A 25,780-nucleotide genomic window follows, 5' to 3' on the forward strand; every position below is an offset into this window, starting at 1 on the left:
TCACAGACTTTTTGCAAATCTACAGAGGGGAATTTTTTAGCTTTCTTGTGCTGTCAAAAGACAATGTTAATAACGCTTTTGAGAAATGATTGTTGAGTCCTCAAATGGAGAAAACAATACATGTTCCATGAAGTGCTTTGAAAAGTTCAGTGAATGGTGTTATGAAATCAAGAAAACATCATTCACTTTTAAAATAAGGTATACAAGGCACCACATATTTATGAAAATATTTATAAGAAGGCTGGAAATTAATATTGAAGGCATATTTTGTAATCAATCGGAGTATTAATGTTACATTTCTGTAGATGTCCAACAAAATATGTAGCAAACTGCTGTATAATCTAATGTCCAGTGAAACATGTAGTAGATTGCTGTATAGTCTAAAATCAGCTGTTGCCTGTAGGTAGAACTAACAGTACCACATCTCATCCAATAAGCAATGGTTTACAGAAAAAAAGCTAATTCAATCATGTGTGTCAATGGAACCTTAAGCAGTTTCAGTTTGAATATTCTTGTCTGTTTCTGCAATACAAGTCATGAACAGATCTAGTGCTTGCCTAACCTTTCTGATATAGTGTGTTAACACTGTTCTGTGTTAGTTCTGATTCTTTCAGAGGATGCAACAATTATATGCCAGTATTTGTCTCACTCATTCTGTATCGTATGTTGTTACATTTCTGAATGTGAGCACCATCAGCAGTTTCTATATCAGAACAAATTGGATCAGTACTAAGCACATATTTAATTACTTTTTCTCTTCTGCACATTTAAACAGAAATTATACAAATCTCCATCACTGTTATATCACAGTTCATAAGAAATATTGATTTTTTTTTTATTATTGTGATGTGAGTCTTCATGTTACTTAGATTTCACTATCCATAGCCAATAAATCAGCTGAGATTGTTTTCAACACCAAGTATCACTTCTCAACATTTTTCTCCATGGATACACATAAACCTTTTTTTAAGTCTTCGAGGAACAAGCATAAGCATGCATTTTTAACAGGCTATATCATGAATTTACTGAACTTCTTGAACTTAACTTGTGTACAGAGCAGTGCAGATAACATTAATGTAGATCCACTTTTGTCCAGTTTTGGACCAACAGGCCACATGAATTTAGAGTTACTGTTGTGTGGCTTCAGATAAAACTCTAGAATAACATATCAACAACCATAGAAAGTCAAAGCTTAAATGTCATTGACAACTTGTTTTCAGAATGAAGCTTTCACTCTAGAGCAAGATATTCTCTGTAACAAAACCTCCAAATTAGTTGATCATATGTCAGATCAAGACCCAGTTCCATACCACAAACTAATTATGATGATCAAGTGTTACTTTTCATCAGCCATTAATTTGGAGAAATAATTACATGCTAAGCTTAAAGGCAGATCTGGTGCTCATGATGGAAGTGTCAGTTTTCATACGCTTGATCTTTCATTTTTGATGATCCAGTAAAATTTTGTCTCTGTTTTTCACTGTTTTGTTTCATTTTCTTTGATGCACCAGCAACTGTGTTTTTACCAGAATTCATTATGAAGTATCTCTATACACGACTAATAAACAGCACAGTCTTTGACAGTTGATAATAATGTTAACAAATTGTTGTAAGCTCATTCTTTGTTAATAGCAACCATGGCTGCACATTTTATGCCATATACTGCATGGAGTAGAAATCAGTCGAGTCACTGACTTAGGTTGTTTCTGCACTTATCACAGTTTTATATGCATCTGTATCTTTGAGACAAGGCAAAAGATTAGCTTCATTTCTGCACTATATCCTGACCCCAGATAAGTCCATTTATGAAAAATTTCAGGCTTAAGTGGTTTCTACAATCACTAGTCCATTTACATGAAACATTTAAGCATTTATAAACTTCCATGCATGACTTCTGCCTGATGAAGCACAAAACACAGGTGTGACGCTTGCATTATGTGAAAGAGGTGAGGTTTGATCCATCCTTACTTTTCCTCTCTATATGGGAGTCTATGTATGAGGTGGAACTTTCTTACTCTGCTACTCTTATCCCCTTTCAAGACTGTCTAAGTTAAAATGCACATATACTAATAATGTACATTTAATGTCTGGTTCGGATAGTGAATGATACAGGCTTCTAAAGCTGACAGAATTTTTCATTAACAAGAAATATGAGAGTAATTTATAGTTAATTACATTCGCATTATCACAGCTGAAACAAGCACAAACCCAGTTGCAAAAAGCATTAACCTATAGATAGAAAGTAGACAAGTAACTGATTCCAACTCAGTGGCTAATGAATTTAATGACTATTTTAGCAATATAGAAAATGACCTTATACAACAAAAACTTTGAAACTAGAAATACACATTGCTCTCACAATGGAAGACCTCCCAAAATATCCATGTTTCTTAAACAGGTCACACAAGATGAGCTCATACTGGCAATGAGGTCACTCATGAAACTTTCATCTGGGAACAATGATGTTCCAGAATGCATTGTAAAACAAATAGGGAAGTATATTGTTGATCCTCTGAAATTTATTATTAATCATTCCTTTTCAACTGGTAGATTTTCTGACCTTCTAAAGGTTGTTAAGGTCACACCATTGTGAAGAAAGGTAGTCACAGGCAATATTAACAATTATAGGCATATAGGACAGCTTAGTGTCTTCTCAAAGATCTTTGAGAAGCTATTTTCCAATAGGCTACAAGAATTTACAAACTAATACTCATTACTAGCAAACTGTCAGCATGGAATCTGGGAATCCAGATCCATAGCTACAGATTTCTGTGAGTTTGTAAATGCAATCCTGAAAGCCATGGACCAAAAGGAAATGGCTACTGGAATATTTCTGGACTTATCTAAAGTGTTTGATGTTATAGATCATGCTACCCAACCACACAAAATAGAAAATAAGGGTATTAGAGGTATTTCAAATGAATGGATTGAATAATATCTTAAAAAATGACAACAAAAAGTTATTCTTAAACATGACACACAAACTGGAAACATCATAAGAATAACAACACACACTTGTCAGGGAAAACTTTCCTCAAATATGGTGTGCCAAAAGTGTCCATATTAGGCCCAGTTCTCTTCCTCCTGTTTGTAAATAACCTGAGGGCTCTGTTCATGACAAAAAGAAAATTCTGTTTGTAGATGACATGATCATTTTGATAACAGGATCAGATAAAAAGATCTTCAGTTCAAATGTTTAAATATGTGTGAATTCCTAAGGGGCCAAACTGCTAAAGTCATTGGTACCTGGACTTAGGCACTACTTAAACTAACTTATGCTAAGAACAACACACACACCCATGCCTGATGGAGGACTCGAACCTTCACTGGGAAGGGCTGACCTTCAGTCATCAGCAGTTAGGACACTGATGTAACTTTCAGACAGGTTTGAAAGAAATAAGTTCATTATAAACACTGAAAAAAATATAGCCATAGACTTTTACATATACCACAAAAAGCAGCAGAATGAACTCCAGTTTAAAATAAACAACAAAAGCTTAAAACTGATGACTGAAATTTTTGGTACTACATCTTCAGGATGATCTCAGATGGAACACAAATATTCAGTATGTAACACATAAACTGTCATCTATTTGCCCTGTGCTAAGGATACTGAACTCAAGCTGTAAGAGAGAAGCAGTACTGCAGGCATACAGTGCACGTTTCCAGTCTGCAATCAGATATGGAATCATATTCTGGGGAAATTCACCATGTAGCCAAACTATATTCAAAATACAAAAACTAGCTGTTAGAAACGTCTGCAACAAAAAGAAACAAGATTCATGTCATTCTCTTTTCCAAACACCAAATATTCTCAAACTTCTGTGCTTGTATAGACATATGAGAATATTTAACAATTTCCAATGCTTATAAACAAAACAGCTCTGTACATAATCTTGAAACAGGAAAAATTCGTATATCTCACATCAGAAAATCTGCCTACCAGAAAAGTGCCATACATAATGCTCATACATAGTGCCCGTACATATGTATTGTCTAACCATGTCTATAGTAATCATTTGTGGCATATCAACTACATAGGTAGTAAATATTACTAAGACTTAATGTGTAATCAGGATTAATTTCTGTATTGTCTTTATGTTTAAATGTGTTCATATGTATATATTGTATAACAGTATTGTCTGTAGGAATCATTTATGGGCTATCAATTATACATATACTAAATGTTACTTAAACTGAATGCGAAATCATGGTTAATTTCTGTGTTGTTCTTATGTGCAAAATTTGTAATTTTTATCTCTGCATTATATTTTGACTTGACCTATATCTACACAAGATGTCACAGGACAAAATAAAAATAAATAAATAAACACTGTGACTGATGGTCATAATTTCTCAAAATACTGTATTACATAACACTAATAATACTGATATAAATTCTATATTCTCTACTATGTGATTCATATTGGAGTTTTCAACTCTGAAAAAAAAATTAGCTTCATTTACAATTTTGACTAGCTGCTGAGCTAAAAAAAATATGGTTGCTTTACATCAATGGAAATTTTCAGTTTGACTAAGTTTATCTGTAGGTTGTTCATTCATGATTTTTTTTAAATCAAAATTTGTTTTGGAAAATTACATTTTCTTCTGTTTTTTTATTGTCCCTACCTGCTCATTAAGTGGCAGATTAGCATCTCTCAGTGGTTTGCACTGATATAATTTCATGTCATTGCTTCTTTCTTGATCCTCCCATTGACCCTATATCTCCTAGATTTTTTTTCTCTTTCAGAAGCTGTAAAGCCACACAGAGAAACCTGAAATGTGCACGAGAATGTTGTGAGGATGTATCTCTCAATGGGGTCCCCACTGTTCTGATGGTCACTTCACCTACCAATATATTTCAGTGAAACCACAAGAAGATATTTCCAACTACTACAATTGGACTGCATGTGACCAAAGTACACAGATTCAATGTCTCTGCCAAGAACTTCTAGCAAACCACACTAGAATTTATCAGACACATTATTTTAATAGCTTACAACAGTTTGCTTCTTTAGCGTGTGCCAGACAAGGAGATGGCCAAGTGTTTGCACAGTCTCTGAGAGTTAGGAAGAGTTGAAAGGGAGTGAAGCAGGTCTGCTCATATTAACTCACACTAGTTTTGTAGTGAATGACCAGACCATTTCAAGATTTCACAACAATGATTCTGGGTACAATTTTCTACTAGTCAGTATCCATTATATGACCTTGTTTTTCAATTGACATTAAATTTATAGATACATCTATGTGGCAGGGCAGAATATGAGTTCAATTTGTAAAGATCTTTTTTTTTTCCTAGGGCATGGCCATGGAGATGATTACTTCAGTTTCATACCAAGCCATGTTTATTAGATGCAGGAAAAGCTATGAATACAAAACATTTGAATCTGGTAAAATTTTTGTTCATACACTCAAAATAATTCTCTCTGTTTAACTATAACATACAGAGTAAATTAATGATGCAACATTTCAAATTTTGATTGTCGTTGCAAGTATATTCTGTATTTGCATTCTTTCTTACCTGTTGCACTTATTGTGAACAATTAGCAACTGATTTTAACTTATTCTTGGTCGAAATTTTTCATGTTTAGTTGTGTTACCATACACTGGTATGGTCTTTAATGTTTGACTTTTGTTTTAAAAAGTCATAAGTTATTCTAAATAGTTCAGTATAATTATGCACTGTATACAGTTTTATACATAAACAGTATTATAACTGGCAGTTGCAGCATCTTATTGAATACAGGATCAGACAAACTCTCAGACAAGAAACTATTATAAATATCCTGTTGCGAGCAAATAATTTATGCATCACTTGTTTAAAATTCATTCAAGAACAATGTTATGTCATACACTTAGATGAAATGAAATAACAACTGCAATTTTAATGTCTTGAGAAAGTCTCTTGCAATATTGTTTCTCATTTTATTCTATTGTGATCTGCCATGGCACCTAATGCAATAGCATTATAATCAGATTTCAATAGTGACAAGTCTATATTTTTACATAAATTCATCCAGTCATTGTGGTCTGCCATGGCACTGAATGTAATAGCATTTTAATGAGTCTTCTGTAGTCACAATCCTATATTTTTATGTAAATTCTTCCAGATGGATATAATGCTTAGATCCAAGTTTATTTTGGAACTGGAAAAGTATTGTCAGTTATCTTATTTGAACAATGAGATTTTTTGTTTTGTATTACATATTTCATGTTTGTCATTTACTGTCCATTTTATGCACTCAAAACTAACAGAAACTCAGTCTGGTTTATTTGACAACTCAAGAGATGTTACAAATCATTCCCAGGCACAGTACAAGTTGTCTTTCAGTAAACAGTCCAACCAAAGTCCAGTTCGTGCAGTGTCAGAGTCCTATCTGTAAATAATAGAGTCTAAAAGATAAGCATTCATAAACCAAGTCCAGTGTGCACTTCCACTCTATCAACACATGTCTAGTAGAATCATAACTGGCTCAGACTGGTCCTTGGCTGGCTTATGTACAGGAGATGTCAGAGGATGCTCCTGGTGACAAGTGCCACCTGTGTAGTGGCACCATAGCCATCAACACTAATGCTGTGTCAGCTAATCACATTTTACAGTGACATCAGGTGGTGCCAATATACGTCCCTTCCTACCCCCCTCCCCCAGCAGCAACTATTGGGGGAGGGGGGCCCAGTAGAGCTGCCACCAGGAAAGATTACAGATTACGGGCATCACTGCAGAATGCTAGAGCAGAAGAAGGCTTGACAGAAGTTGCATGAACTGTCTCAGGATCAAATGGTCCACTAGGGATGTGGAGGAGGGGGGCAGAGAAGCAGGAGGTGGCTGATCATGAAGGTAGGGATGAAGCTGATTTTGATGGTGTTGCAAGAGCCCATGGTGGGCAGAACTCATCTCAGAGACCCAAGATGGGCGCCATCAAAACTTGTGGACATCACCAAAATCCCCAACTAGGACAGAGAAGCCTCAGAAAAGACATTTACTGGCGGAGGTGAGAGCAGTCTGAGAGGGCACAGTGAGGGCAGCCATGAAGTCACTCTGGCATAATGTGGCTTTCAAATTGGGGGGACCTGTAAGCTGCCAGAAAAATACAGAGGGCATTAGGTGCATTGTTGGGCTTCATTTCCACCTGGAGTAGGGTCCTGAAAGTGTGGATACAGTTTTCACATGACTGTTGGAGGTTGAATGAAAACGTTCTGTATGAATGTGGTGAATCCTTGCATAGGTACAAAACTATTTGAAGGCATGGAAGGAGAATACTGTCCTATTATATGAAATCATGAAGTACATAGGTGCCTTTAAGAGCAACGATTTTTTCCAAGGCCATGGTAGTAGTGGCTGAAGTGACCTGGGATGTGTGGATGATAAAAGGGAATGGAACAAGGAATCAGTCATAACCAACCATGTGGAACTCAAAAATGGGCTGGCAGAATCTTGGCAGGTACTCTCCCACAGCTCCTCAGAACTGGGACAGGAAGAGAACTGCAAGGGAGGAGTAGCTTGATGGGCCTGCCAGGCAGAACATTGGCAGATATTGATACCAGTGGAGCGATCCATTAACTATGGAGTATGTGCATTAACACTTATTCACAAGTGGATCTGTCCAGTTCTGTTTGAGGGTGTCCTCTAGAGCAAGAGTCACTATGTGAGCTTTATTCAAGTACAGAGTAGCCACCGTCTTAAGAGTGACGTTTGAATGTATCACAGAAAGTCTTTAGGGTGGTGCAAGGTCTTTTGGATTGTGTGGAATGTACAGTTTCATGAACCATAAACCCAAAAGCATGGAAAGAGTCTCCCCTTAAAACATTGTCCACTTTGGAGTCCACTACACAAGAACATTTACTGGATGAGTGATTTGATTCTACGTAAGCAAAAGTTGTCCTAATAAGGACACAAGAAGGCTTGCTAGGCTCAAAGGTTTGTCTTGGCAGCCTACAAAGACAGTGATACTAAACTTAAGTAAGTGGTTTGACTTATCAATGACACAGAAGCACCAGTATCAAGAAGTAACTCCACTGATGTTTGTTTATGAATTCATATAAGTACAGTTCCCGAGCTGAAATCTGAGAAGTCTAAACTTCTGTAGGTTTATTGTTCACTTGGTTCACTTCCACAGGTCGAAATGTATTTGTGGCACAACTGCTAAAGCATATCTCTTGCAAGTGTCCATTTTTGCAAAACCTGTGACATGTTGCACATCAATGGTGCTTGCACTGCATGCATGGTGAAGAGAACAGTGTTTACAGATGAGCAACAGTGCTGTAAGTGACATACCCCATCTCCATTGGCGATGTTGTTTATGCGGTCATCCAGACCATGGAGAAGGCACGGGCCCTGGTGGCATGATGTCCACATGACCTGTGCTGGTGAGCTGACTGCCACTTCATCTTATTCCATCATAAACAAGCTCTGGGCTGCATGGACAGTTTCAAAGGCTTGAGCTATTTACATTACTTCCATCAGAGAAGGATTTTGGTTCCTTATTGTATGGTTCCTCACTTCCAAGTAGGGGTTAAGACACACTATAACGTACCTGATTAAAGAGCCATTATAGATCTGTCCATGCAAACATTCAAAATTGCAATTCCTACTTGATCTTTGTGGGTCAGCAGATACCAAAATTTTAAGTTTGCTGCAATAATATATTTCTTCATCAAGACATGTTCGTGTAACAACAAAAATATTCTAGGCAGCTCACGTTCCAGCAGCTTTGATAGTGGCATTTGGTGATAGAACTTGGTGTTTCTTGACAAGAATATGGTATTTTGTCTTTCCATGCTGAAAATTTGGCAAGCCCAAAAATTGAAATTAATCATCAGTAGTAAGTGTCTCACTCTTCACTTTATGCATTAAAACTGTAAACACAGGTAGCACAGAAGAATTGCCTTTTGCATTCAGTATGGCTAGCACTGCTGCTGTTAGCTCTTGATAACTCCACATGGTTTGCAGTGGTAGTAGTAGTAGTAGTTGTTGTTGTTGCTCGATGGTTGAAGATCCACAGTCTTGCCTAATCACAAAAATGTTCTAAGTGTGACTTGCATGTTTCACAGGTCTCGAGTTGTCACCACTTTTGTACAGATGATGTACGCCCAGAACTAGTGGAGATTCATTCTGATTTAATAGACAATTTGAGATATTTTACACTATGGATTCTAACATTTATCTTTCAGAAGGTATTAATACAAAAGTATGAGTAAAATGATAAACCAGGAGTTTGGATTTTTGGTACACCTGGTATCAATATTTGAAAGAAGCATGAAGCACATGTTCACAACTACATAATCAGTGTCAGTCCTAGATATGTGATAGGCTCCCACAGTAGTTATATGTATTATAACTATTCTTTCTTTCTTCAAAATTCAGTGTTGGTTGCACCACATGTTCATGTCTTAATTTGTACAAACCTTCTACAGTTCCATTAGCAAATTAAACATTGAAAATATTTCATGACAGTTCCTTTATGTGTGTTTCAATAATGACACTTATATTCAGACTATTGAACTTCCAAACCCATAACAGTAACCATCAGCATTAATTATATACTTCCTACTTAATCTTCACAACAACAAATGTAACCCAGTCATTTCAATCACATAGGAAAACTCTTGTCATATACAGTTCTTTATAGGTATACTGTTAATACTATTTCTATATTTCACCTGCCCTATTCTGTTCTCATTTTTACCATTATCCAAATCTTGTACAGCAGTGTCAAAGATACAATGAGAACTTAGCATTTTACTAATGTTTTTATGGATCATGTTACATTTATGATGAGTAAAGATTCTACAACTGTGGTTTAGCCTACCAGTTCCCTCATTTGCTGAATAAGTTTCCAACATTATATAGGAAGATATCTGATTTCTCCCTTTCTTAACATTGTGCATAACAAATATGTTTTTACCAGACCTAGATTTTCACTCTGCTGCTGAGTTTTTTTACAAGTATTTGTCATCCTTTTACAATATGTTCAAATAATAAAGTTCCTGATTGCTACAAAGTCACTTTTCTATGTGGATTTTATCTGAAATTGACTTGCTTTGCTTAAAACTATATTGTTCACCCAACAGACTCAGCTGAAAGCTGAGTCCAGTACAAAATAAAAACAAAGAACACAGCCAGAAAAAAGAATTTTCAAGAGGAGTAGGCAAATAGCCACACATCATTCACATGTAAAACTAAATAGACAAGATATTTATCTTTTAAGTTTCTGAATCAATGTTAAAGGTGTTGCAGCTGCCATGTTATTTGTGTTTTTGAAATTTTATGTTCCTTTACCTGCCTTCCATCCAGTAGTATACAGCAGTTGTCAAATGTTCAGATTTCAGCTATTTATGTTTAAGTTGCATAATGATTATTAGGAAGATAAATTTGTTATTTTTTCTTTTTTTAAAATCATTCAACCACTTCTTTTAAAAATAGATGTAAATCTAACTGCAGTTAATAAAAATATGATATTATTATATATTTGCAAATATATTTTATAGTGATTTGAATCAAGGTACAAATTGTCTGTGATATGTTGTTTCCAGTATTTTAAATATTAGTATATGATACTGCAGTCAGTTTGTGTTGAAAAGTGCCCCAGAGTTTACTGAACTTTACTTATTCTGTTTTATATTTAATAAACATAAAACTGATACAACCCATCTTTTGTTTCCATGTTTTGCTAACAATACCTTAATTCCAGTTACCAAATATATGAGTATGTGTAAGAGAAAAAGATAGAGGGAAAGGAAGACTTAGAGAAAAAAAAAAAAAACAAGGCAGAATAATAGTAGCAAATAGAGAAATTGTAATTACATTTGATAAGTTTCATCTGCTGTCAACAAGAGTAACTTAGAAGTAAGTACCCTTGATGTAGTGAAACAACTCAATTGCTTAATAAATGGAAGTCTTCCAGTTGAAATTATATACCAATTACATTCCTTTCAGAGTATGCTGACACCATAGCTCCATAGTTAGCAGTGCCATAAAACCACTTGCTTCACTAAAGATCAACACCTAAAGATCAGAAGGATGTGCAGGTCACACTAATCCTTGAGAAAGGCAATAGGAGTTATCTACTGAATTTCAGACCCATATCACTGACATCAATTTGCAGAAGAATTTTTGAATATATACTGCATTCAAACATTATGAATTACCTTGAAGAAAATGATCTGCTGATGCAGAGTCACCATGAACTCAGAAAACAACTTTCTTGTGCAACACAGCTCTTTATTGTCATGAAGTAATGAGTGCTACTGATTGGGAATCTCAAATTGATTCTATATATCCAGATTTCCTTAAGGCTTTGGATACTATTCCTCACAAGCAGCTTAACTGAATTGCGTGCCTATGGACTACTGTCTCAGTTTTGTGAGTGGATTCAATTTTTTTCCTGTCAGTCACAGGTCATAGTAATTAATACAAAGCCATTGAGTAAAACAGAAGTGATATCTGACATTCCATGGGGAAGTGTTACAGGCCCTCTGCCATTCTTAATCTATGTCAACTATTTACGAGATAATATGAGCAGCCGTCTTAGATTGTTTTCACATGATGCTCTCATGTACTGTCTCATGAAGCCATCAGAATATCAAAACCAATTGCAAAATGATTTACAAAATATCTGTGTAACCCGAAAAGTGACAACTGATTCTAAACAATGATAAGTGTGAGGTCATCTACATGAGTACTAAAAGGAATCCATTAAATTTCAGTTACATGATAAGTCAAACAAAAGGGTGCCAATTCAACTAAGTACCTAAGGACAACTATTGCGATCAAGCTAGACTGTAAAAATCACACAGATGATGATGTGGGAAATGTAAACCAAAAATTGCATTTTATTGGCAGAACACTTGAAAGAAGCAACACATCCACTAAAGAGTGTCCACCTTACACTTATCCATCCTCTGCTAAAGTATTGCTAAGCAGTATGGGATCCTTACCAGATAAGATTGATGGAGGACTTTGAAAAAGTTCAAGGAAGGGTTGTTCATTTTGTGTTGTCATGCTATGTGAGTTATGGTAGCAATCTAGTAATCATTAAAACAAATGTGTTTTTCATTGCAGTGAGATCTTTTCACGAATTTTCAATCTCCAACTTTCTACTGCAAATGTGAAAATATTTTGTTGACACCCAAGTACATAGCGAGAAATGATAAAATAAGAGAAATCAGAGCTCATGTAAAAATATTTAAGTATTTGTTTTTCTTGCAAACTGTTTGAGAGAGAAGCGGTATTGAAATAGTGTGAAAGTGGTTTGATGGACGCTCTATCAGACATTTAATTGTGAACTGTAGAGCAGTCATGTAGACATAGATATTGGCTCAGAGAGTCTTAAGAATATGTGTTTGCCAAAATTTATTTGACTGTTATACAATTGTTTATCTTTTTTTAATACTCATGAAGAGGAATGGTTGAGAGAGGACTTCTTTGTTAGTTGTAACCATGATAGAATTCTTGTAGTGTTGATTTAAATGAAAGACGTATCTCATGACTCGAGGTGAAATACAAGTGCAGTCTTTTACATAATAGCTCCAACAACTGATTGTACAAAAGTATTTTCTAGCATTTACACGTAAGAAGATGTAATCAACATTCGTACTGACAGCAGCCAAGTGAGCACACTTGTAAAATCGTCATACAGCTCATACATATTATTGTATATAGTCTATATCTCTGTATATTTCATGGTGCATTAATTACTATGTCAGTTCATGATGATGTAGTCATCAGTCTAAAGACTGCTTTGGTGCAGCTCTCCAAGGTACTATAACCTGTGCGAGCTTCTTCATCTCCACAGAACTATTGTAACATTAATTTGTTTGAAACTGCTTACTACAGTTCAGCTTTGGTCTCCCTCCACACTTTTATACTCAGGCACCCTCTCCATCCTGCCCCCCCCCCCCCCCTACTTCCATGTCAAACACATGCACACAAATCCAGAGTGATGATTGTTGATGCCTCAAATTGTGACCTATCACCTGATTCCATTTTGTAGGTGGGTGGTGACACAAATTTCTTGACTCACAACTTCAGTTGAGTACCTACTCCTCAGTCCTGTGATATGCCCATCTGATTTTCAGCATTCTTCTGTAGCACTACATTTCAAAAGTTTCTATTCTGCTCCTCGCTGAGCTATTTATTGTCCATGTTTAACTTCCGTGCAAGGCTAATTTTCGGACAAATACCCTCAGAAAATACTCCCTAACACTCAAATTTTTATTCAATTTTAACAAATTTATCCCTCCCAGAGTTACATTTCTTGCTGTTGCCTTCCTTCATTTTGTATCCACTTTCTTTCTGTAATCATCAGCTACTTTTATGCCAAATATCTCTACTAGTTTTAGTGTCTCATTATGTATTGTAATGCCTCCATCTTCATCTGATTTCATTTTATTATATTCCATTGCCCTTGAGTTACTTTTGTTGAGATTCATCTTGTAGTCCATTTCAACATACTATCAGTTTCATTCAACTGGTCTTCTGAAGTCCTTTGCTATCGTTAATTCTTCTCTTGGAGCCTTATTTCACTTCCTAATGTCTACCTGGTTTCTCTTAAAGTTTGTGCAGTGTACATATTGCATAACATTACATCTACATCTACATATATACTCTGCTAGCCACCAAGAGGTGTGTGGTGGAGGGTACAATTGGCAACAAGTCATATTTCCCCCCCCTCTGTTCCACTTGCGGCTCATGTGAGGGAGAAACGACTGTCTGAACGCCTCAGTATGAGCTTTAATTTCCCTTATCTTTGAATGGTGATCACTGCGCAACTTGAAAGTCGGTGGTAATAATATATGCTCTACATCCTCGGTGAAGATTGAGTTTTGGAATTTAGCCCCTTCTGTTTAGCGCGCTGTCTATCTGCATGTGTGTCCCACTTCAAACTTTCTATGAGATTTGTAATGCTCTCGTGATGGCTAAATGTACCAGTCACGAATCTTGCCGCTCTTCTTTGGACCTTCTCAATCTCTTGAATCACACCCAACTGGTAGGGTCCCATACAGATGAACAATACTCTAAGACTGGGTGAACTAACATATTGTAAGGTATTTCCTTTGTTGAAGGACTGCATAGCTTCAGGATTATACCAATGAACTGCAGACTTACCTGTTACATGTGTAATCTTATCATTCCATATGAGATCATTTCAAATAGTCACACCCAGATACTTGATGCACGTTACTGCTTCCAAAGACTGGGCATTTATTTTATACTTGTACATTAATGGTGATTTTCACCTTGTTATATGCAGTAGGTTACACTAACTAATATTGAGAGATAACTGCCAGTCATTACTCCATACATTTATTTTCTGCAAATCCTTATAGATTTGTTCACAACTTTGGTGTGATACTACTTTCCTGTAGACTACAGCATCATTGGCAAACAGTCTAATGCCGCTGCCAATACCATCAACCAGATCGTTTATTAGAAATAGGCCACAATATACATATCACCTGTCAGAGCCATGTCTAGATGGATCAGGGGTCCTATATCCTTCCAACTGCACAAGCCCCACACCATTAAAGAGCCTCCACCAGCTTGAACAGCCCCCTGTGGACATGCAGGGTCCACGGATTCATGAGGTTGTCTTCATACCCGTACACGTCTGTCCACTCGATACAATTTGAAATGAGACTCATCCAACCAGGCAACACGTTTCCAGTCATTGATAGTCCAATGTTGGTGTTGATGGGCCCAGGTGAGGCATAGAGCTTTGTGTTGTGCAGTCATCAAGGGTACATGAGTGGGCCTTTAGCTCCAAAAGCCCATTTTCATGATAATTCATTGAATGGTTTGCACGTTGACACATGTTGATTACCCAGCATTGAAATCTGCAGCAATTTGTGGAAGGGTTTCACTTCTGTCACAATGAATGATTCTCTTCAGTCATTGTTGGTCCTATTCTTGCAGGATCTTTTCCCAGTTGCAGTGCTGTATAAGATTTGATGTTTTACCGGATTCCTGGTATTCATGGTACACTCGTGAAATGGTCATACGGGAAAACCCAACTTCATCACTAGCTCAGAGATGTATTCCATCACTCATGTACCAACTATAACACCACATTCAAACTCACTTAAATCTTGAAAAGGAGACATTGTAGCAGCAGTAACTGATCTAATAACTGCGCCAGACACTTGTCATTTTATATAGGTGTTGCCAACTGCAGTGCCGTGTTCTGCCTGTTTAAATATCTCTGTATTTGAGTATGCATGCCTATACCAATTTCTTTGGTGCCCCAGTGTATTTTTCCAATAGCCATGGGTGGTTCTACAGCTTTGTATTTCTGCTGCATCCACTTCATCTTCATTCAGTTTCTCTCTCCTTAATATAATATTAGCTCCATGTTTCATGCTATATATTCCTTTTACCTTACAGCCTTCCTATCTTTACTTTGTATTGACCTGTCATATGAGCTCTTAATTTTCATGCAGTTGCTTCTCTTTTCTCCAAAGGTGTCTTTAAATTTGATATAATGAGCATAATTATGTTTTTTTCCATAGCCATGGATGCTTCTACAGCTTTACATTTCTCCTGCACCCATTTCTGCTTCACCATTTTGCACCTTCTGTCAATATTATTGTTTAGTCATCTGTATTCCCTACTGCTGCTTCATTTACTGCATTTTTATAATTTTCCTTTGTACAAATAAATCCAGTATTTCGTGTGGTGTTCAGGGATTTCTTCTGGGCCTTGTCCTTGTGTAGTTGTTCTTCTGTTGCCTTTTGTTTTTCATCTGTCAAACCTATTCATTCACTTTGTATTATTTAATTATATATTTATTTATTCATTCATCCATCCATGGAGTATTTAGTACAATATTATGAGACATGTCATAAACATACAGAAATAATATATCCATACAAAATATTAACAAAATAGGATAGGATAAGGTGAGGATGGGAATTTCTCTATTTCAGCCAATTGTTTCCTAACGTTCCCTTCCAAACTCTCAATGACTTCTGGTTCTGGCAATCTATCTAGAACCCCTCTCAATTTTGCACTTTTCTCCAATTTCTTTAGTTTTAATTGGGAGTTCACAGCCAATAAATTATGGCCAGAGTTCAGATCTGTCCCTGGAAATGATCTTCATTTTCAAATATGTCTTACCACAATATAATGCCTGTAATCTTCTGGTGCATACACTCTTTCATGGTTTTCTTTATCCAAGTGTTATCAGTTGATATTTCATCTGAGTGAGTAATTGTACAAAAAATTGTTCTCTCCTCCTCTCCCTCACAGATATTATAAACGGAAGAAAAATTCGTAAAAAGAGACCTTTTAAGGAAATTCAAAATCATTAAAAATGCCATCTATTTAACTAAGCCCAATCCAGCTATGCGGAAGTTTGCTGTTTAAGTAGCCATGAACACTGATGCTCTAGTGGGAGTGGGGTGAATCAGCTGTCATGGAACCGGGTCATACAGCTTCACCTCTGTGACACTGCGCAGTTGGTCGACCAGTATTTTTTGTTTACAGAGACAACCAGTTTCCGTAAACTGTCGATAGCAACAGACAGTGCTCTGTTTACACAGCAGTTCTTTTCCATAATTTCTCTTGAATGCACACTGCGTTATTGTAAGACATAAACATCTTTCATATTCCAGCACTCAAAGACTCTTTTCTTGCTTTGTAACGCCAACCGGTGGGCACAATGCAAACTCGGTGAGTTTGAGGTTCTATTCATCCATCACTCATATCTGGACATGTAATGCTTTGGAAAATATAGAATGTGATCCAAATAAACCTGAACTGCTTTAATGAGTCATAACATTTGAAACAATCATAGGATACATTTGCAATTTCTGGAGATGATAATACACAGTTGAGAGATTACATACATACAAAGTTCTCACAGCAAATGTTGGAAATGCTCTCCATCAGCATCAATGCACGACCATAGAACAAAATACTGTGGATGGTAGATGTGCAGCCAGTAGGGCAGGAGTGGGGAGGGCGGTAGTGGTGGTTGTTAAGGGCAGGTGCTGTAGGAGAAATGCCGAGCACTGGAGGGGAAGTGGCATTCTACACTGAAGCCTACAGTTATATTTTTGTAAATATTAAGTGGATCCTCTAGACACCCACATTTGCATGGTGACCATTCAAAAATATCTGTCACCTCTGCCTTGGTTAGTATCTAAAAAGAACTCTACTGAAAATGCAGCGATTTATTTTCGCTTGGTTTGTTAACCATTTGTAACTTTCAGAGAAGCATCATGAGTGGCGAACACTGAGTAAAACCTACATATATCTCTTGATGCTATGTTAAAATTTGCTTCTTTTACCAAAACTCAATGGAGTTTATAAAATGTCACCTCACTAACATGTTGCACAGACACAATTCTGAGAGAATTCTGAAACAGTGGTTTATTAAGTAGGGAACTGAGGAAAAGTATGGTCATTGGCTTATGTAAAAGCACATTCTCAGTACAAAATAAAGGTGTAATGTCTTCAATTGTGCTGTTCCCAAACCCGTAGCATTTCTCGTTTCACCAGCTATCGACGGCCCTTAAAAATTAAATTCTTTCATCAAAAAAGTCTGTAATGAGTGGAATAACACAGTAAATAATGAAGTTTTGCATAATAAACATATGGCAAAATACTCTCCTCTTTGCATGGTATTATTTTCCAAAAATCTCTTTTCCTTATCGCAAATCGTTTATGAAGTATGAGGAATGTTACGAATATTTCACTCTGGTTTTATCGCTGGTGCGGCGCGATCCCATATGAGTGTGCTACGTCAGATCAATTTTCTAGAGATTGATGGCAGGTTGAGACTTCAACCCAAGTATAAGGTAAAATTCGATATGTTAGCTAAATTTCAAATGCAGCATGATATTATGTAATATGCACCAAACGGAAAATCATAGTGGTACGTATTTTTCATTGTCAACTTTTCCGAATTTCTCGTAGTGTCTTACTTCCATGCAAATATCACAATAACCAACGAAACATCATCATGAACCTGACACATGAAGCTATAAGTAAAGCAAAAATGACATTTTTACCAAATAATTTCCGCAAAATCGTTTGAGGAAGATTGCAGGGCTTGTCCCTCGACTCTGTCATCGCCGACTGGCCGAAAGGTGGCAAACAGTGTCGGCTTCCCCTTCTGGGCTCGCCCAGCGCTTTGGACAAAAATTGATCACTTGGAGCTCAGCAGCTGTCGGTGGTCTACTCTTGTACACTTGGCTTTTAAGATACCCCCACAAGAAAAATCCAGTCAGAAAGTTATGCCAGGCAATGGGGGGAGTGGTACATTTTCTTGAGACTATTTGATCACCAGGGAAACTGGATCCAAGTTTTTTGCAAGCGTAGACGTGTGATACGTCACTTCAACTCGTTGGAAATAATTTTCTGTTAGTTCGATGTCATCCAGCTGCTCCACAAATATAATGAAGATGCCTGTATAAACTATGGTGCCTATGCTCATATTAAAGAAAATAGGGGCAACAATCCTGGAAGCTGACATGGCGCGCCGCACTTCAAACTTTTCATCGTGCAGTGGTGGTTCGTGCATGTTACGGGGGTTTACATCAGCCCAGTATCTGCTGTTACGCGTATTGATGTAACCTGGAAGATATATCCACGAGTCATTTGTAAACAATGTTATGTACAGAATGTCTGGACGTTGAACAGGAAACCACCGACAGTAATACATTCTTTCCTTGTAATCTGTTTCTTACAACGCCTGCATAATGTGCACTTTGTACGATTGCAATGCCGGTTTCTTCGAAAGTCTCTGACATGTGGCCTATGAAATGCCTGTCTCCTGGTTCAATCGACGCAACGATTTCCTTGAAGAGTTCTTCAAGCATCTTCGAATATAATCAAATAACCACTTCACTCAATGATGGTCTATGTTTACCACTGCCACTGTTTAGTACACTAGTTATCTTCAGTTTCCTTTCAATCGATAAAATTGTTGCCTTTGTTGGAAAATCACGCACATTAAATTCTCTCCGGAATGCCCCTTGTGTTGTAATCAATGAGTCTGCCTTCTAGTATGTTTTCAGAACAAACATCCGCTTTCGAAGTGTGTACAGGATGTCTCTGCCAGCTAACGAATTCGAACGAAGCACTAATTTGCTCTTTACAGCCAAGCAGCCCGAACTACACGCTCGCAGACTTCACAAACCGCGACCGACGAGATTACGAATGAACATGAGGACCTCATGTGCCAAGACAACAGTCAACTTGCCAACAACGGGCAGTACTTTTGAGTCTCTTACAGCTACTGAAATCATCTTTCGGAAAGAATTATGAGCCATTCAAGTAGTTCAGGTTTATATGGATGGCCTTGTAGAGCTCTGGCTCAAATAGCTCTGAGCACTATGGGACTTAACTAAACATCTGAGGTCATTAGTCCCCACCGCGGTGGTCTAGCGGTTCTAGGCGCTCAGTCCGGAGCCGCGCGACTGCTACAGTCGCAGGTTCGAGTCCTGCCTCCGGCATGGATGTGTGTGATGTCCTTAGGTTAGTTAGGTTTAAGTAGTTCTAAGTTCTAGGGGACTAATGACCACAGATGTTAAGTCCCATAGTGCTCAGAGCCATTTGAACCATTACTCCCCTAGAACTTAGAACTACTTAAACCTAACTAACCTAAGGACGTCACACACGTCCATATCCGAGGCAGGATTCGAACCTGCGACCGTAGCGGTCGCGCGGTTCCAGACTGAAGCGCCTAGAACCGCTTGGCCACACCGGCCGGCATGGTAGAGCTCTGAAAACGAATGAATCATTTATAGTGGCCGTTTATTTTCATAAATGCATTCGTCTGTACACTGAGAGAATGGTGGTAGTGCTGTTGCCCAGTCAGAACGGCTGCTGCACCTCACGACAATCCGGAGCTGTTTCATCACTTCAGTTAGCAGCTCTCCCGTTGGGAACCGCAACGTTTCAGAATGTGCGACAGCTGCTGCACCAGTATGTTAGATTGGTAACGCCCAAAAGCAGGAGAGAACTCGCACTAAGACGCAAGTGAGTCATCGTAGCTGGAGTTAGCACAGCTACTCCGCGAAGAGTCTCTCAGTGTAAATATGTTCCTTCAGATTCAGATTGTGTAAGATATCCAGTCTGAAACTTATGAGTGGGTACGATTACGCACTATACCCACACTTATTGCCAGCGCAGTCAGTGGTCAAAGAATTCTACCATACGGCTTGGCCTTGCATTCCTTTCTTCCAGTCCATGTTCCACTATTTTTCCTTCTCTTCTTTTTCCTATTGAATTTCAATCCCCCATCATAATTATATTCCCTCTGACTTAACGCTTTGAATAATTGCTTTTATCTTATTGTATGTTCTTTCAATCTCTTTATCAAATGGCTCAAATGGCTCTGAGCACTATGGGACTTAACATTTGCGGTCATCAGTCCCCTAGAACTTAGAACTACTTAAACCTAACTAACCTAAGGACATCACACACCTCCATACCCGAGGCAGGATTCGAACCTGCGGCCGTAGAGGTCGAGCGGTTCCAGGCTCTAGCGCCTAGAACCGCTCGGCCATCCCGGCCAGCTCTCTTCATCATCTGTGAAGTTAGTAGTCATATAAATGTAAGTTAGTAGTCATATTAATGTTCACTACTGTAGTAGATGTTGGCTACGATAATGTGTTCACTATACTGTTTGCATCAGACTACCTGAATTAATGTTTTCTTATTCATGTCAGACCTATTCCTGTATTGCCTCTATTTAAGATCTGGAGAGAAGTCCTGTTATTCCTGCCACCGCGCATCACTGTTTCCCGCTATATCTGATTCAAACGTATCAGTTTCTCTTTTTGAATTCTATAACGTAACTACCCAGCTGAGCGATCTACCAATCGACGCTCTGACCCAGAGATCCATATTTGTTTTCTGCAATGACATCATCATCCTGAGTATTCCCGACGCAAAGCTGTGATTGGGGGGAATATTCTTGCTCTGGGGTACTTTAGCCAAGGAGATACCATCACCAAACCACTCAATAGAGCCGCGTGCCCTTGGAAAATGAAACAGCTGTTATTTCCCCTTGCTTTCAGTCATTTGCGGAAACAATATAGTAAGAACACGTTGTCTAATGTTAAACGCAAATAAATCAGGCGACTTGATTGATGTCCCAGCAACTTCTGAAAAGGTTGCTGTCCCTCTTCAGGAACCATAAGTGTCTCCACACATATCATTCTTTGACTACTAATCAAAAAGCCCTGGGTTCTGGGTTAGATTCCAGCCACTGCCTCAATTATGAATAAAAATAATCATCAGCAATGACAGCTGACGACTTCCAGCATAAGAAATCACCTTCATTCTGCCAACAACCTTATCAAAGAGAAGAAGTGGGCAACGATTCAGGGCGTCCTCTTGCCCTTGAATTGGGAAATGGCACCTGAAATGTGGAAGAATCAGCTAAGACGAAAGGCATGAGGAAGCAAAACGCAATAGAAGCTACTGACTTGTGTGTGTCCACAGGAAATGTAGCTCCTAAGTGAAAAAGTGTCATGATGATCTCCCCTTTGCTGAAAGATTCCCGATTGATCCCCCGTTTTGATCTCCAGTAGCGGACTACCTAGGGTAAGATGACAGAAAAAGATTGAATAACCAGTGAAAGAGTAACATGCTACTAGTCAAACCGTGGAAAACCAGAAGTCTAAATATTGTAGGAAAGGTAGAAAGCCTGACAAGGAAAACGTAAGAGCTTAATTTAGATTTAGTGGGGTTCAGTGGAGTGAAATGGAAAGAAAATAGGGATTTCAGAGTAGATGAATATAGGATAATATCAAGAACAGCAGAAAATTGTATAAAAGGGAGTAGGATGTATATTGAACGGGTAACTCAGAATGTAAAGGGAGACGATAACCTAATACATGTTGGAAAGTTATGGTAGGGGAAGGAACTGGAGATGGAGTTACAGGAGAACATGGGTTGAAACTAGGAACGAAAAAAATGTTCAAATGTGTGTGAAATCTTATGGGACTTAACTGCTAAGGTCATAAGTCCCTAAGCTTACACACTACTTTACCTAAATTATCCTAAGGACAAACACACACACCCATGCCCAAGGGAGGACTCGAACCTCCGCCGGGACCAGCCTTACAGTCCATGACAGCAGCGAAACTAGGAACGAGTTCTGCATTAAATTTCAGCTGGTAACAGTGAATACAAGAGGAGTAGGTATACTTGGAAAACATAATAATATGTTTACCCTGTGGATGAACAAGTTGTATGTATGTTACACAGGAGTTATACTACAATGAAACATTAGAGACTCAGGGAATGCATTGAAAATGAAGGCAAGTATTCGAAACTATTCACCATTAAAAATTATATGCAACTTTGATGGAAGCATAAATAAATAACAAATAGAGATTCTGGTCCTTCATGACGACGCAATGTTGAATTGCACATAAACTGTTTTTTCCAGATGAACTCTGCTTGTCGCTTGTATATTATTCCGTGTTAATAAATAACACTTGATGTTCAATGTTAAGTAATGTATTATTTATGTGGCTAGAACACAGGAAGTCTTAATCCCATAGTTGTGACCCCAATGATTCACAAAGGGAATATGCACTGATCACCTGCGCAGCTGGTTTATGGAGAGCAGCTGCGGGGGGCCGGCGAACTTATCACACCTGCTTCGCTGCGGTCTCCTTCCCCGGAGATATACAGAACTTTTGTGCAACAGTTAAGTGCACACGTGCAACATCTCTGATCGCACAGTCCAACGAGACACGGAGAGAGAAATATGTTTATCCACAAGGAGCTGCAGTCGTCTCAATACGTTTGGCACAAAGACAACTGTGTACGCCCACTGTTCTCACCACCATATTCCAAGTCCTACAGTGCTATTTCGAGGTGGATCAATACGTTCGTCAAAGAAGGGAAGCCGGCCGGTGTGGACGAGCGGTTCTAGGCGCTTGAGTCTGGAACCGCGCAACCGCTACGGTCGCAGGTTCGAATCCTGCCTCGGGCATGGATGTGTATGGCGTCCTTAGGTTAGTTAGGTGTAAGTAGTTCTAAGTACTAGGGGACTGATGACCTCAGATGTTAAGTCCCATAGTGCTCAGAGTCATTTGAACCATTTAAAGAAGGGAACGCTAAACAAGACATAGTATCTATTGAACTACTCAAAGAGCAATATACCGACGAAGACACACTCCTCTTCTCTTTCAAATTGCTACTTCGGAACTCAGAGAGCACAACCGCTGCAGACACTGCCACTCAGATACCAGATTCTGCAGAAGACACCACGGTGCCAGCTACGGAGGAGCCACTGCAGACTCTGCCGCCACTTGCTCCTACAACCGTTTCTACATGCGCTGGCAGCAAGGCAAGTGCAAGTTTCTACACGCGCCAGGGGCACCTGGATTCAGAAATTGATACACCAACCGATATCTGACGCAAATCAGCTGATTGGCACACGTCCCCTGCCAACTACCAGTCAACAGCTGACATTGTGTGCACACCAAGCAAACATTTGCGTGCGGAGGGCTACAGCAACAGATAGACATCCACTCCTAATTCACTGTGCGCTGCCACTGCCGAACAAAAACAGAGAAAGGGCCCAGCTGTGTTACGCTCATGCAGCCGGTCACAACACAGCTGGTTGCCTCGCACAAAATTCCTCGCGGAGAAGTAAAGAAGATGAGGTATCCGACGTTTCCAGCCATCGTGCACATTCTGGGCCTCAGCTTTTCAAAAACGGGGAAGCTGATGTGGCGTAAATAGTCAGCGTGACGTCTACAGTAGATACAATGTGCGTCATCACTTAGACTTCGCTGCCTGTACTTAGCTTAAACGACACGTTATATAAATGTGCTCCGATCATGTGCATATTATTGAGTGTTAATAAATAGCATTTTAGTGCGTACATCGCTAAATAACGTGTTATTTATGTGGTTTGGCTCGTGGAGCCCCTAATACTGCGATACTTTTAATCACTTTTCGTGAGATTTTTGCGTTGTTCGTCCTCCTCAGTCTGTATCAGTCAAGAAACTTCACTTGTTCTATGTATTCTTCTGCAGTGAACTGCAACAAATCTAATACCACTAGCACACCTTGCATTAGAAATTTCCAATTTCCGAAATTATTTCCATCTAAAACTGGAACTCGATATTCATTTCATATTCTTCAGACATCTTGACGTTCCACGCAGATGAATCAGAAATACAAAAATGCTTGTACAGAGATTACGTTTTAAACTTTGAACTATTTACTTTTGTCGGCTCTGGGTCCATACGTGGTGAGAAAACTGGCAGCAGAGTATGGATAATTGCAGAATAATTAGAATTCTTCATTATTAGTTATAGTTAGATTAAATACATAGTTGCTGTGCAGCGCAAGAGACTGCGGAATGGGGCGTACATGGGAGGTGGCATATTCATTTAAACACCATTTTTATGCTCGTAACAGGAACGATAGCTTAAAACTACTTCACTCGGCGGCGGCGATCTTTGACGACTAAGCACCTTCCTTTGCGCAGTGCGGGTCCCTTAGTGTGTGGCAGCTTACACTTTGAAGTAGCTCCTTTGCGGTGCGTCGACACATGCTGTGTCTCGGGCGCCAGCATTTTTTTTTATGAAGAACGAATCTAAATAAAGTACACAATTTAATATCACTTCGTCAGTAGTTAATGCTAACTCGAACGAGCGTTTCGTTACTATCGAAGCTTATGATGTTTATTTTGCTTCGATTTGGGTCGTGAAGTTGATAGTGAAAATAAGAAGGTTTTGACTAGATGGATTAAACAATATTGTTTTCCTCTGCCTGATAAGCCTGGAGCTGTTCCAGTTTGCCTCATATGCAACAGAACTGTCACTCTTGTCAAAAGTGCCAATTTAAAGCGACACTACGAAACAACTTCTCCGCAGTTCCATAAAAATTTTCCTCTGAGTGGTGAAGCACGTCAAGAAAAACCCCAGGCATATCTAGCTTCTTACCAAAAAAAGTACGGCGTTTCTAGTTCGCTCTATGAGTGAGCAAGAAAAATCTGCAGAAGCAGCTATGTGTGTGTGTGTGTGTGTGTGTGTGTGTGTGTGTGTGTGTGTGTTTTGGACACTTAATTAACACCAGAAGTTATTTGCAAACTCTGAGAAAGTAAAAAAAATATATATGTTGGAAGTTGTGGCACTTTCTGACGAAAAAAAGGACGTTTTTGTCACGATTCAAGGTATTCCATTGTGAACAAGAAGTAATACAAGAAGAACCTAAAGTTTGTTGCTGTTTGCTCGAACTTCTGCACAAGGCGCCTTGTTACACCACAGCACTAGATGAATCACACGACGTTGTTGATGAAGAAGAAATGTCTAATTTCTTGCAATTTTTGGACATTGAAAGTAAAGAATTTAGGAAAGAATTGCTAACAATATTGCTGTTGAAAAGCAAGGCTAGTGTAAAAGATTTATTGTTATTTCTATCTGTTCCAGACGAACGAGTACCAAGTCCGCTTTTCTGTGCATCACCAATGTTGCCATCTTGGAGGGTTGGCGGCTGAATTTAGAGATGTATTCTCACAGATTGTGCATCGTTTAGATGAGGAGGACTAGATGGCATCTGAAATGCCGACCATGGACACGTATCCTCACAAGTAGCATCTCTCACTCTCTCTCTCTCTCTCTCTCTCTCTCTCTCTCTCTCTCTCTCTCTCGTGTAATCGTGATGGACAGAAACATACGAAAATCTATAACTGTGTTCTTATTTTTTGATCACATCTTAAACTAAATTTCGACGTATACTTTATGAAACAAAATACACACATCAAAAAAAGTTTTGCATCACCCTGGTTCCCAGAACTCC

The 25,780-nt window shown here is 38.5% G+C and overlaps 1 protein-coding gene across 1 annotated transcript in view; it reads left to right on the forward strand.

The window, feature by feature from the left end:
- LOC124775339 (sodium-independent sulfate anion transporter-like) overlaps positions 1-25,532 on the forward strand; it is a 122,634-nt gene extending 97,102 nt beyond the window's left edge. Inside the window, exon 12 of the mRNA XM_047250171.1 lies at positions 25,411-25,532. Coding sequence (XP_047106127.1) covers positions 25,411-25,478 — 68 coding nt within the window. The 3' untranslated portion in view covers positions 25,479-25,532. The remainder of the gene's footprint in view (positions 1-25,410) is intronic.
- The last annotated feature ends 248 nt before the right edge of the window (positions 25,533-25,780 follow it).

Source organism: Schistocerca piceifrons, chromosome 2, assembly GCF_021461385.2.
Source record: "Schistocerca piceifrons isolate TAMUIC-IGC-003096 chromosome 2, iqSchPice1.1, whole genome shotgun sequence".
Classification (NCBI taxonomy): Eukaryota; Metazoa; Arthropoda; class Insecta; order Orthoptera; family Acrididae; genus Schistocerca; species Schistocerca piceifrons.